This window comes from Balaenoptera physalus (assembly GCF_965194825.1).
Source record: "Balaenoptera physalus genome assembly, chromosome: 4".
Classification (NCBI taxonomy): domain Eukaryota; kingdom Metazoa; phylum Chordata; class Mammalia; order Artiodactyla; family Balaenopteridae; genus Balaenoptera; species Balaenoptera physalus.
Genome location: NC_138891.1, coordinates 146,701,408 through 146,714,709, shown reverse-complemented (window position 1 = coordinate 146,714,709; position 13,302 = coordinate 146,701,408). Strand labels below are relative to the sequence as shown.

The window sequence follows — 13,302 nt, the reverse complement described above, 5'->3', positions numbered from 1 at the left end:
CGGAAACCCCTGCCCACAGTCTCCCTGCCCAGGGAGACTGTGGGCAGGGGCCACCAGGGGTAAAGGGGCCCTAAGCCTGGCGGGCTTTGTGGGGGGACGGGGGGTGCACGGGGGCACCCAGGGCAGGCGTCAGCACCGGAAAGGTCAGAGATGGGAATGCAGCTGAGGGTGAAGTCTGTTAAGGACTTGATGCTCCTGTGTTATAGACAGGGCTCCCCAGCTCGGCCCCAGTGACGTTCTGGAGGCCGGGACTCTGTCGGGGGTGGGGGTCCTGTGCACAGGGGACGCGGAGCAGCACCCCTCCCCAGCTCTGAGCCCATCTGCAGGCCCAGGTCTGCCAGCGGGACATACTCACAGGCCCGATGAAGCCCAGCAGCCCCGTCCTGGTGAAAGGTCTGTCGGAGATGGGCGCACCCCCTGCTGTGACTGGGACAGTCTGCACAGAGTGGAGAGGACAAGGTCAGGCGTGGTCCACAGGGGTCAAGTGAGCGGCAGGCGGGGGAGAGAGAGGGCCCGGCATGCGCTGCCCACGCCGGGCATGCCTCCTCAGATGGGCATCACAGTGTCTCCCTGGAGGGGAAGGGGCTCCCACCAGGGCCAAAGTCCCTGCCGTCTGGTGAGACCTCCATCAGGCTCCTGGCCTCCACGGCCTGTGCTCCCCCTCCCGGCCTGTCCCGTCCCGGCCTGGGGGCTGGGGGACACTCGCTGGGCTCTCCTGATGACCCTACGGCTCCAGCCCAGAGGCCGGTTTCCCTGGGCCAACCTGGATCCGTCAGGGGCACGAGGCGCCCGCGTAGGGCTGGCCTGCCAGAGCCAGCCCTACGCACTGTCCCCTCCCACCCCTCCGCAGCTGTGGACTCGACTTCAGCACAAAGGTAGGGACCAGGCACGGACCTCAAAGATGTTCTTTGTGATCCCGAGCAGCCCATAGTACGCTGTCGCCGTCGCGCTGGAGTTGACGCAGATTTCTCCAACTTCATCGGTTTTACAGAGATAAGGGATCCCCTCCACCTTCACAACACACACGTTAGCTAAAGAGAGAAAACAACCCTCAAGGGCACGAACTAAGAGGACACCGAGATGGGTCATGCCCAGAGACCCGCGGGCTTGGCCTCTGCAGGGTGGACACTCACACCCCGCTGACCACAAGCCTGCGTGTTCCACACGCGGTATGTGAAGGTGACAGAAACGCTCCCAGTCACGCGGGCTCTGTCATCCCCCCGGCACCGCCCTCCTGAACCCGCAGGAGATGGGAGGTGCCATCCGCTCGCACCTTGGCCTTTCGGGCTGGCTCCCACACCAGGCCTGACAACCCCACCTGAGCGTGGGCCCCTCCCGCGGCCCCGTGACCCCCTTCTGTCTTCACCAAGCAGCACGCCCGCCCACGTGGCCGCCTGTGGCCCAGAGCCTCAGGAGGGCAGGCAGCAGAGGCTGGCGCTGCTGCGCGTGCGTTTCCCCCCAGATCCACGTGCTCGCCTGCGTTCTAAACCAACAGAGACCCCGCCCACAGCACAACCAGACCAAAAGGGACAGCCCCTGCGTGCCGTGGTAACACAACCCTGGGGCTGACACAGAGAAGGCTGTGCATCTGCCGAAAACAAGACCCCCCAGGTCCTCACTGACTCAGAGCTGCAACAGTCCCGGCCACAGACACACACACACCCGAGGGAGCGTGTGCACGCACGTGCACACACACACACACACCCAGGGGAGCACGTGCACACACACCACCCACACACCTGAGGGAGCACGTGCACATACACACACAGACCCCTGAGGGAGCGTGTGCACACACACCTGAGGGAGCACATGCACACAACACACACACACACACACACCTGAGGGAGCGTGTGCACACACACCTGAGGGAGCACGTGCACACAACACACACACACACACACCTGAGGGAGCGTGTGCACACACACCTGAGGGAGCACGTGCACATACACACACACACAGACCCCTGAGGGAGCGTGTGCACACACACCTGAGGGAGTGCATGCACACAACACACACACACACCTGAGAGAGCACGTGCACACACACACCTGAGGGAGCATGTGCACACACACACCTGAGAGAGCACGTGCACACACACACCTGAGGGAGCACGTGCACATACATACACACACCCCGAGGGAGCACATGCACACACACACACACACCCGTGAGGGAGCACGTGCACACACCACACACACACACAGACCCCTGAGGGAGCGTGTGCACACACACCTGAGGGAGCACACACACACACACACGAGGGAGCACGTGCGCACACACACCACACACACACACCCCTGAGGGAGCACGTGCACACACACACCACACACACACACCCCTGAGGGAGCACGTGCACACACACCACACACACACACACCTGAGGGAGCGCGTGCACACACACCACACACACACACCCGAGGGAGCACACACACATACCTGAGGGAGCACGTGCACACACACCACACACACACCACACACACACACCCGTGAGGGAGCACGTGCACACACCACACACACACACAGACCCCTGAGGGAGCGTGTGCACACACACCTGAGGGAGCACACACACACACACACGAGGGAGCACGTGCACACACACACCACACACACACACCCCTGAGGGAGCACGTGCACACACACACCACACACACACACCCCTGAGGGAGCACGTGCACACACACCACACACACACACACCTGAGGGAGCACGTGCACACACACCACACACACACCACACACACACACCCGTGAGGGAGCACGTGCACACACCACACACACACACAGACCCCTGAGGGAGCGTGTGCACACACACCTGAGGGAGCACACACACACACACACGAGGGAGCACGTGCGCACACACACCACACACACACACCCCTGAGGGAGCACGTGCACACACACACCACACACACACACCCCTGAGGGAGCACGTGCACACACACCACACACACACACACACATACCTGAGGGAGCACACACGTGCCTGAGGGAGCGTGGGCACACACACAGAACCTGGTCCAAGTTTAAGAATAAAACGAGCCCCACTATGAAAGTCCTTATACTTTCAATCAAAAGAATCACCTATTACAATATTTCGCCATCTTCTAAAGAATTCCTGTGCTCGCCACATAACAACTGAAGATCAGAAAGACTCTGCTCTTTACCCCTCATAAAACGTTTATGCTGGAGTTCCTGCCTCTACAGAACCGATGAGTCCTTACTTCTGGTAGACTTAGGCCAGGAAAAAACACAACTCACGCTTCTAAAAAAGTGGAACTAGAAACAAACTCAAACGTCCAGCCTTGTTCTACGTGTCCGACCTCTGGCACACGCACAGGCCCAGACCGCGGCCCGCGGCCCGCGGCCCTCCCGCTGGTTCCCAGCCGGCCCCCGAGCGTGGGCGGCTCACGCCCGGCCCATGCAGGCCCTGTACCCCGGGGAGCAGCGGACGGGGCGATGGACGCAGAGATGGGGCCGCTCTCCGGAGGTGACCAGGTGGCTTAGCCAGCTGCCCGGAGCCCAGAGGGGCCGGCACGGGGAGGGGGGAAGCTGGAGCAGCCGCGGGGTCACCACGGTGAGGGGCGCTCCCCAACTCACAATGCCACAGGGGCTCCCGGGCCAGGCTCTGCTCTTAACTCTCCCCCATGACCCTGCACGGGGTCCCGCGTGTGCTCGCGCCTGCGGGGGAGCTGCAGGGCACAGCGCCATCACCTTCCTGCGCTGGCTGGCTGCCACGGCGGCACAGACACCCCGCGACGCACGCGTCATCCAGGCCCGGGGCCTTTCTGGAAGCACGGGGACCCCTGGGAACCTTCAGGGCCACACTGCCCCCCTAGCAGGCCCTTGTCAGGACGTAGAGACAGTCGCATCACCGGGTTACCTGCACACGTCCAGGGGCCTGAGGCTGGCGCCTGGCCTCGGGGGAGGCGTGACGACTGCCTGGCACGGGGCGAGCACCTGGAGCCCGAGCTCTGGCACTACTTCCCCAACGGTGGGGACCAGAGTCCGGTTCACAGGCCGTAGACACACCCCGTATCTTAGCACAACTTTAACGTGATACGAAGGGAGGCCAAAGACAAAAAATATGTTACGAATTAAAATCCCAATTCACACGGGGGATCATCTGAAGCCCTCCGGTGCTCGCGAGCTCCAGAGCCCTTGCTGCCACCCGGCCGCAGGACAAGACCATCCCCAGCTGCGACCTCACCTCCAGGCATCGCCTGACCGACGTCCTGAACCGCCAGGACCGAGAGCTTCTCTTCCGCGTCCAGTCTGATCACCCCGTGACTGAGGCCACTCATCGACAGCACAGCTCTTCTTGGAGGAGGGCCCCCCAGGTCAGGCGGCCTGGAAACAAAGCGGATTCACTGACGCGGGGACAGAGCCCGTGGGCGTGGGACCACGGCCCCCTGCCGGCAGGACGATGAGCAGCCAGGTGCCCATCTGTGCTGGCTGCAGGGCCTCGGGGGCAGCGCGTGTCCCCACAGGTCTGCGCAACGCTCCCCCCACGCACTCCTCCACAGGGGGGCCCGGTGGGCCGCAAGGACGTTTCCACCAGGCCGTCCTGGGACGTCCCCCGGAGCCCCGAGCAGCAGGTGAGCAGGGCAACCGATTCCTGGGAGCAAGCCTGCGGGCACCAAAACCAGGGCAAGGAGCCCGGGGCCGCAGGCAGGAAGAACGAAGGGCTGGCCACTCCCCAGCCCGAGACCCTCGAACGGCTGGCAGAACTGCCCCGAGCAGCCCTTCCCGACTCCTGACCACAGGAAGCAGGAGAGGGAGTAAAGTGACTGCTGCTGTTTGCGACACCAAGTTTGGGCCTGATTAGCTTCGCAGCAGCAGGAACCAGGACGCTGAGAGACAAACGTCATGTCTCCTCCAGCGGGAAAACGCTACTCTGCTGAGCACAAGAAACCACCATAGAACAAAGGAACGAAGAACACCTTATTCCCTGTGAAGAATAAAGATGTTGTTTTTAACGCTAATTATTACTAAAATTTTACCATCACTTACACTACTATTTATAAATACACAGACATAACACAAGACCACAGCTGAGGCTAATCTGAGTTGAGGGTAGAAAATTAACACTAAGTCACCCTCAGCTGCGAGCATGCTGCCCTCTACCCGAGGATGGCGCTCAGGGCAGCGTGGACGACCCGGGCAGGAAGGTGAGCCGAGGGGCACACCTGCGGGGGCCTGGGGAGCAACACGGATGAGCCCAGAGAGGACGCGGCCTGGGGGCGGTGGGGCCAGGGGGCATCACTGGGAGGTCAAGGGTCCCGCAGGCACAGACCCCCGTCCACAGCTGACGGGCACTGGCCGCCAGCCACCCTTTCCTGGAACAGGGGCGAGTCCTGGCTGCAGTGTTTACTGCGGGACACAAGGCCTTCCTGATCTGAGGAGCGCTCGGGAAAACCAGCCCGCGTGCTGCAAGAATCCAGAGATCGCGACCCAGGGAGCCGCTATCGAACTTGCACCACAAACCAGGCCGGTGTGGGACGTGCAGCCAACACAGGCTGTTGGACGTGGCACCTGGGGCTGCCCCATTACAACACCAACACACCTGGGAAACGGGCCCAGGGCCGGGCACTGCTCTCAATTTCTCCTGCTCAGGAACAGATCAACCAAATTTGCTACCACAGGTAATTTGGCTGAACGAGGAAGAACTAAGCGTCTACAGGATGGTCTACCTGCGGATGGCCACCGTGAGCGCCTCCGGAGAACTGGCGCAGGGACAGATCACCTCCGGCCTCAGCCCTCTGGCTTGGAAGACGTTGAGGAATGCGTCACAGGAGGAGATGGACCCTGCGTGAGACAGAGTGGACGCAAGAGCTGAGCGCAAGGCCGACGGGCACCCGGCGTGGGGGACGCCTGGCGCCGGGCCTGGAGGCTGCACCCCTTCACCTCACAGTCAAAGTCTCATGGGGAGCGGGTGGGGCCCTTTCCATGAAAAACAGGGCACGTTCTCAAATCGCCAGCAAACAAGAAGCCAACTCTCAGCCCCGCATTGTCTCTGAGGTCTAACCCATGGCCTCACCCGCCTCCTGGCAGCTCTGCCAAAGGGGAGGTGACCCAGGGCACTAACAGAGCTGCCCGCAGCCGAACCTTCCACCGCATGAGGCCCCGGCCACGTGCGCGCCCTCTCCTGGGCGTGCCTCGGAACTGCAGCCTCTGCCAAGCGGCCCTGCCGTGCCTCTCCTGCGGGCGCAGCCTAGCTCTCTGTCCCTGCTTCTCTGCCAGCGTCACCGGGCCATGAAAACTCAGCTCCTAGGAGGCTGGGTGCTGCCCGCTCAGGGCCTGCGTCAGCACAGCCCTGCACCCACTGGGGCCCCGGGGCTGCACCACGACCTGCACCCTCTGCACAGCGAGGCTGCAGGGAAGGAGGGGACCTGGTCATGGGTCCTCGTGTCCAGCAGAGGACACACAAGACCGTCCAGAGGGCTCGGAGCTACAGGGAAGAGACGGGCACTCGGAGTGGCGGGATCTGGGGTCTGGGGGGCAGCAGCCCGGGGAGGGGCTCCTGGTGGCTCGACGGGTGCACCGCAGTGGAGGCTCAGAGAAGCCGGCAGCTCCTGGTGCTTTGGAGGCAGGACGGCGGGGCCCTCGGGGTTCGGGGTGGGTGGAGAGAAGGAGAGGCTTTGGGGTGCTAGAAGGTAGGGTTCCCTCCCGAGTGTCGGGGCCACAGCTGGACAGGGGATTAGATGAAAGGCAGCCTCTGGTCCAGGGCGGATTCAGTGCACGAACAGTGACACACAGGTGTTAAAGCAGTGAGAAAACTCCCACCACCGCCCCCCCCCGGTTCTGTGCTGCCTGGAAACCCCACCAAAGGTCAACCAAGGCTCCCCAGGACACCCCGGGCAGGCCCTGCACAACCAGCGGCTCCTCTTGGGCCCCGAGCAGAGACCGGGGCACAGAGCCCGGGAGGACGTGGGGCGGCCAGGCCGGTGGGGGCGGGGGCAGGGGTGGGGTGGGCGGTACTCACACGGGTTCGCGCCGTCGGCCACGATCAGCAGGCGCAGGGAGCTGAGGCTGACGCCCCTCTGACCTCGCTGAGCCAAGAGCGACCAGTGCATGTCGCGGGACTTCACCAGCGCGGCCCGGGCTGCGGGGGGGCGGGGGCGCGCCTGCGTCAGGGGCGCGAGCACACAGAGCAGGCCGCGTGCTCCCTGCCGCCCGGCCTACCTAGAGATCGACTCGCTCGTTCGCAACTGATTCTCTCTTGGAGCCTCTCTGTTCTCCCCACACCTGCCCCTCCCACGGCCGCGAGGCTGGGCCTGCCCTGTGCTGGGGGCCCCGGGGACGTGGGGCTGCGGGGCGGCCCCCGATGTGAACAGACGGGCTGGGCCTCATTCCCGGCCCTGCTCTCACCAGCAGAGGCACCTGCCAAACGCCCCACCGGACTCTGGTTCTCCTCCGTTAGACAGGGTAAACAGAGACAGCGCCCAGCACGCTGCAGAGCACGGCCCACGTCACATTGCTAACCGGCACCATCATCAGTGCAGTGGACAAGCACACGGCCACCCGGGACCAGTCAGTGCGACGAAAACCCGAGTCCCCCTCAGGGGGGACTAATGGTGCCCCCGAGCTCTACCGAAGCAGAGCCAGAGGGACGCTCAGACCACACAGGTGTGGCCGTGCTGGGGAAGCACCGACTGACCACAGGTGGACAGCAGGGCAGGCGGGGCCCCACGGGCAGCCCCCTCACTCTGGGTCATAAGCCGCTATGAGTAAACAGCTTTGCTACTGGTGGCTTGAAGAGCCCTAACTTCAAATCAAAGCCACCTCAAGAACTAAGAATTAGGAGCATTTCTGTGAGAGAATAAAGTTAGGAGTCTACGGCCCTTGCAGAAAAGAGCTGTCCTCCACGACCCCCCAGCTCCCCAGGGCCGGCGACTCAGACCCACCACGGCGTAGGGGAGCCTGGCCCCGGCCCACACACGCCTGCGGTTCTGCATGCTGCTTTATTTTTTCTTAATCGCCAAAGATGAAATCAAAGAGACTTCCCTAATGAAGGGTGAATCGAGAGATGGTGCTCCTCGCGTTACCTTGATACGCACACACTTTCTGAACCCAGGAGAGTGGGTTGGCCTTCATCAGCGCGTACGGGATGCTGACCACGTGCATCCTGTTCATGACACTCTGCAAAGAGGCGAGCGGTCGGGGCTGCGCACAGACCCGCCAGGAAAGGCACAGAGAGCATCAGAGCTCTGCCCAAAGGACGGCTCAGTGCAGAGACACGGCTCACACCAGCACGACTAAGGGCTACTCCATCAGCTTTACCAGGGCTTGGTGTCACCCACGGACGTGAAGCGTTAGCAACCCTCCCTCTCACAGTCAGGTCGTTTAGGTACAGCACTCACTGTTAACACTCCATGCCACAGGCCGGCATCCCTTTTGAAATCCAGCACATTTGTTAATGTTTCAGCTGAAAGAGGACAAAGATGGTTAAACCACCGAGTGACCCTCCTCATGTCATGTGCATTTTCAGAGAAACCCTGAGATGATTACATCATCAACATATAAGGGTTTTAGGAAAGATACACAGCGCTCCCAAATGCCATGCACCAATCAATCAATAATCTTGGTTATCAAGTTACTTGGTTATTCAAATTACTGGAAAAACATAAAAGCAGAAGGTCATACAACTGTGGATTAAAACGGAGAATCTGCTGATCACTCGTCTGGAAACACAGGGGGCAGCGTACACTCCAGAGGCGGCAGGCTTGGACGTGGAGATGAAGGACGGTGGCGGGTCTCTCACCTCTCAACCCTACGCCCGCACACCCCCACTTCTCACGTCATCCTGCAGCCCCGGGAAACGTCACAGGCTCCCCGTGTCACTTCCCTTCAGAGCTGTTCCTTCCCTCCTGCCCACTCTCTCTCCCAGAGGCTGTGCCGAGCGTGCTGTAGGGCGCAGGGGTAGCTGGGGTCCCAGGGCCGCTTCCCAGCACAGCCCTGAGGCTCAGAGCTCGGGCAGAGGACAGAGCCTGGGGCTGCCAGGTGCACCCACAGAAGGAACACCCAACAGTGAACAGGAAGTTTGGTTTGTGTGCCAGGAAATGCTGCTGCATTCTGTTGAGAATACTGTACACACGTTCCCTTGCTGGCTAAAGAGCCCAAATTATAGGTGATACGTGTACGGTTAACACTGGATCTGAAGAAAAAGAAAACCAGGGGACCCGATTTGATAGAATTTTTAAAAAATTACGTAGGCCCTTGAACACACCTAAAATCCTTTTCCAAATGTCCACCGAGGTCTTGCCCGGTGCCCTCAGCTAGCCCTTGCTTCTAAACACTGATATTTCAGATTTTACACATACCACTCAATTTACTTCCTAGTTTTGTTCAATTCCAGTATTTTAGTGGAAAGAAGTAAAGTTCTCTACGTTACATAGCTGATAGTTCGCAGTAAAGGGGGAGCTGCCTGTATATTGCCAAGAGACAAGCCCTGACCACAAAGATTCCACTGGTACATCCGAGTGCGTGACAGCTTAAGCCAAAGCCAGCCACAGAAAACAGTAAGAAAAAGTGTGTCCCGATAAGAAAACGCAAAATGCGCTGCCCCTCAGCTACGGCACAGCTTGAACCAGCCCACTGGGCACAGACCAATGGGTAGTGAGTGGGTTTCACGCTCTGTAACGCCAGTGTCCACACTCCACCCGTCCAGGAGAGCAGAGTCCCCGAGCAAGCGAGCCGCACGACCTGGATTAAACAGCAGACGCTATGCGGGACAGCGTCCAGGTGCCTTATGCCTGGCCGGAGAGCCGCCCCACGCCCTCACCTTCCGAGTAGCCGCATGCCTGGGTCAGAGCCTGGCACTGTGCCAGCAGGGATGCGTGGGACACCGCGACCCCCACGGTGCTGCCTTCTTTGCTGGTTTTATACTGAAAGATTTCAAAAGCACAAGCTCGTTAGGCGATGTCTCTGGAGGCCGTCCCCCTTCACCAACCATCGGTTCAACTGGAGCACACTTCATGCCCAGGCCCTCAAGGTGACGCCCTCAGCTGAAGTCGGGTCACCTGGGGCAGGTACTGAGGGCAACAGGGCACGCAGGCTGGTCCTCAGGGGAGGGTCTGGGTGAGTTCCCAACAGGACACCTCATCTTTCTGGGGCAGAGGCAAAGCACAGAAGCTGTCGCCTGTGATCTAAGCAGCAGCAGCTACACTCGGGGAACAAGCCCTGAACACGGGGGTCTGTTTCAGCCTCGCCAGGCGAGGTCGCTACCTCGATGTAGGCGGTCCCGGCCCCCGCGTCCTGTGCCGATGGGTGCCAGTCCTTGGGGGGCTTAGTCAGGTGCTTCCCGTCGATCACCAGCCAGGTGAGGGGGGGCCAACCTGTGAGGGCGCAGACAGGGACCCGGCAGAGGCGAGGGTCAGGGGTCTCTGCTCCCCCCAACGGCACCTCTGCCGGCCACCGCGCAGCCCGAGCTGCTGAGAGCCGAGGGGCCTCGCCTCACTGAACCGTTATGAACTCAGGTCTGACGGCCAGTGGCTCCCAGGCGGGACAGCACAGGTCCAGACCCCAACCCAGGCGAGGAGCAAGACTCCCCAAGGCCTAGAACACAGCCTCGCTTTCCCTGGGGGCCCTTCCGTCTCCGTAACGGTCGCTGACAGGAAAGGACGCCCGAGGGCCCGGGTTAGCAGAGAACTGGGCCGCCCGCTGCCCGCCCCCAGGCCCACCTTTGAAGGCCGCCACCTCTCCCGTCTGGGCCTTGGGCAGGCCTTTCTGACAAGCGTCCGTGGTCAGGGCCAGGGCGACACCACAGCTGCCCAGCAGAAACCCGACCTGCTGGCTGCCAGCGTCCTACGGAAACAGAGAAGGCAGAGGCGCTCAGCTCACACAGAGCAGAACTCTTTTTCTCAGCCCTTGGAAAATTAGGACAATTCAGCCCTGTATAGGTATATACTATAGGTATATACTATGTTTTCATCCAAAGAAAATACAATTGTTTTTAAATCTGAAAGATATATTTTCTGCCATGACATATAAAGTTCTGGGTAATGGGCTAATTTCTTAAACTTTTTTCTTGCAAATGACATTTAATACCGTTTTAATAAACTCCAAAAATAACAGCATTGAAATTTACACTTGATTTGTGTTTGAAATTTACAGATTAATATGGGCAGGCCTGACCTTTAGCAATCTTAATTATTTCCACACAGAATATGTCCTTCAGTAGAGTTTTATCATTTTCTTCTTATAAATTTTACAAACTCTAGTCTTATCCTAAGAATCCCGGTATTCAAATATCTGTTCACCATATGTTCTCCTTTGGGATATACTGCTTTTATTCACAAGCTTTACCTTTGGGATTCTTGAATATTTCTTGCAGATAATGCTCATGTGAACAACTGCCTGAACACTGGGATACCACAGAAAACTAGGATTTTCTAAAGTACATGCTGAGTCGACTCCTAAAATGATCTATTTTTCAATAATCAGATTACTTGTATTTATAACTAAAATGTCGCAGCTCCCTAGAACACCAGCAACCCGCCCCCTGCCCCGGCCAGAGTCATTCATTTCAGCAATGAAAGCTGCTCGCTGTTATGGAAGTGAAGAGAAATGCAAGAGATGCCATATATTTAAAACTATCACTTAGAAGTGAGCTACAAGACATCTCTGTAATGATTTACTTATCCCCAAGAAATGCAAGTTATTATCAATAAACACACCATTTTGAGAAATGATTTAACAAACCCTCATCAAATCCCAACTTCTATGCATTGGAGGAAAAAATGTTAGTTTCTGTTGGGAAATTCAAACAAGTGACATACTGGCCCCCCCAACAGCTGTTCCAGTGCCCTTGTCACCAGCGAGATACATAAAAGGAGCGTCTGGGGATGAAGCTGCTCTAATCTCTCTGAGCCCCACCCGCCTGTCCCCCGACTCCAGACGGCACCTGGAGTGAGCAGACTAAGGCCTGCGAATGGACACGTGGACTTCAGGATGAAGCCTCAGGGACCGTGAACCTGGGGCCCGCACCGCACTTGCTACCTTTCTTGTTAGTGGCACTTCGATGGGGACAGGAACCAGCTCTGCCAGGAGGCACCCATAGAACGCAACAGTGAACATGACGGGGTCGCTATTAGGAAACACCAGCGCCACCTACGAGAGTACAAAGGAAAACCGCGAAATCCACTGGTGAGTAATGCAGTCATCTGAATGCCTGCTGCTGAGACAGAAAACGTTACTTTGAGTGCTAACCCTTGGTCCTTAAGTGTCTGCAGCCGTGTAACTTCTAATACACAGTCTTTAGGTTATGGTCTTTACCCCGCATGCGACAAAATAATGTTAAACTCCTGGGGCTAAAGGCAAGCGCAGCTGGGTCTGCCCGCGGGGTCTAGGTCCAGCTCCGTCCACTCTGACCATCTGGGCAGCAGCGACCCAGGGAAGGCCGCGATGGACCATCACCCACCATCAAGTAGCCCAGGTGAAAAACACCTGGACATGAAGAGGGAACCAGGAATCAAAGTCTATCGAAAGATCTTCCAAAAGAAAAAATCCTGACACCAACGTTTTACTTGGACAGACCTTCGCTCAAGACCGAAACGTTAACAGGGGAGGGTGGTGGGCACAGAACTCAGCAAGACCCCCACAGCTGCCCTCTCGGAGTCTCCACGGGGGCCCACTCCCTGCTCCCACCGGTCATCATGCTGCCACTGTTTAAATTACATATTCTATTACATTTATCTTACATTTTTATCAAAAAAGTTTTAAAACACAGAATTAAAATGACAAAAAGTACTAACGAAAAGCTACACCCATATCACCCTTCCCCACTCCCCAGGGCAGCCACTTCTAACATGTTTTATATCCTCTTTTTGCCAACTGCTCTCATATTTTTAGATACTATGCTCACACTGCTGTGTCTTATGTGTGAAGGTATTCGGACATGTGTTTTATTTCCTGTTACTGCAGACAAACACTGAGCCCTCTTCATTCCCCACCTTTCTCTTCTCCCATCATCCCAATTTCCATTTCTTATAATATCTGCTTAAATTAAAAGCTATTTATGGGATGAGGTTTTTCTAAGTCCCAAATATTGTAATAATAGTGTGCTCGAAACGTACATGATAAGTCAGAACAGTATTTGAGGGGACTGACAACACAGGGCCTTTGAGGGCCGGGCCTTGGATAGCTAATAACCCTGTACTTCATAAGACAAAATTTAAGCTGTATCTGTATCAAAATTCTGTACTTGAGGCCTGGAAATCAAGTTTCTAATAAGTTTGTTGAAAACGGTAAAGATCTCCTTTGAAAGTTGGTGTTAATAGCGTTTGTCCCACGATTAAGAACTGTG

At 57.9% G+C, this 13,302-nt stretch overlaps 1 protein-coding gene across 23 annotated transcripts in view; it reads right to left on the bottom strand.

Moving 5' to 3' along the window:
- Positions 1-13,302, bottom strand: part of DIP2A (disco interacting protein 2 homolog A) — a 92,547-nt gene that overhangs the window by 29,931 nt on the left and 49,314 nt on the right. For all 23 annotated transcript variants that reach the window (XR_014263417.1, XR_014263418.1, XR_014263419.1 and 20 more), the window contains 11 exons: positions 11,997-12,107; positions 10,679-10,802; positions 10,224-10,333; positions 9,781-9,883; positions 8,360-8,424; positions 8,045-8,138; positions 6,982-7,101; positions 5,690-5,804; positions 4,207-4,346; positions 895-1,031; positions 356-436 (listed from right to left, as the gene is read on the bottom strand). Coding sequence is in view for 15 of the 23 variants with exons in the window: in XM_082461085.1 (XP_082317211.1) it covers positions 356-436; positions 895-1,031; positions 4,207-4,346; positions 5,690-5,804; positions 6,982-7,101; positions 8,045-8,138; positions 8,360-8,424; positions 9,781-9,883; positions 10,224-10,333; positions 10,679-10,802; positions 11,997-12,107 (1,200 nt within the window). In the remaining 8 variants the exon portion in view is untranslated. The remainder of the gene's footprint in view (positions 1-355; positions 437-894; positions 1,032-4,206; positions 4,347-5,689; positions 5,805-6,981; positions 7,102-8,044; positions 8,139-8,359; positions 8,425-9,780; positions 9,884-10,223; positions 10,334-10,678; positions 10,803-11,996; positions 12,108-13,302) is intronic.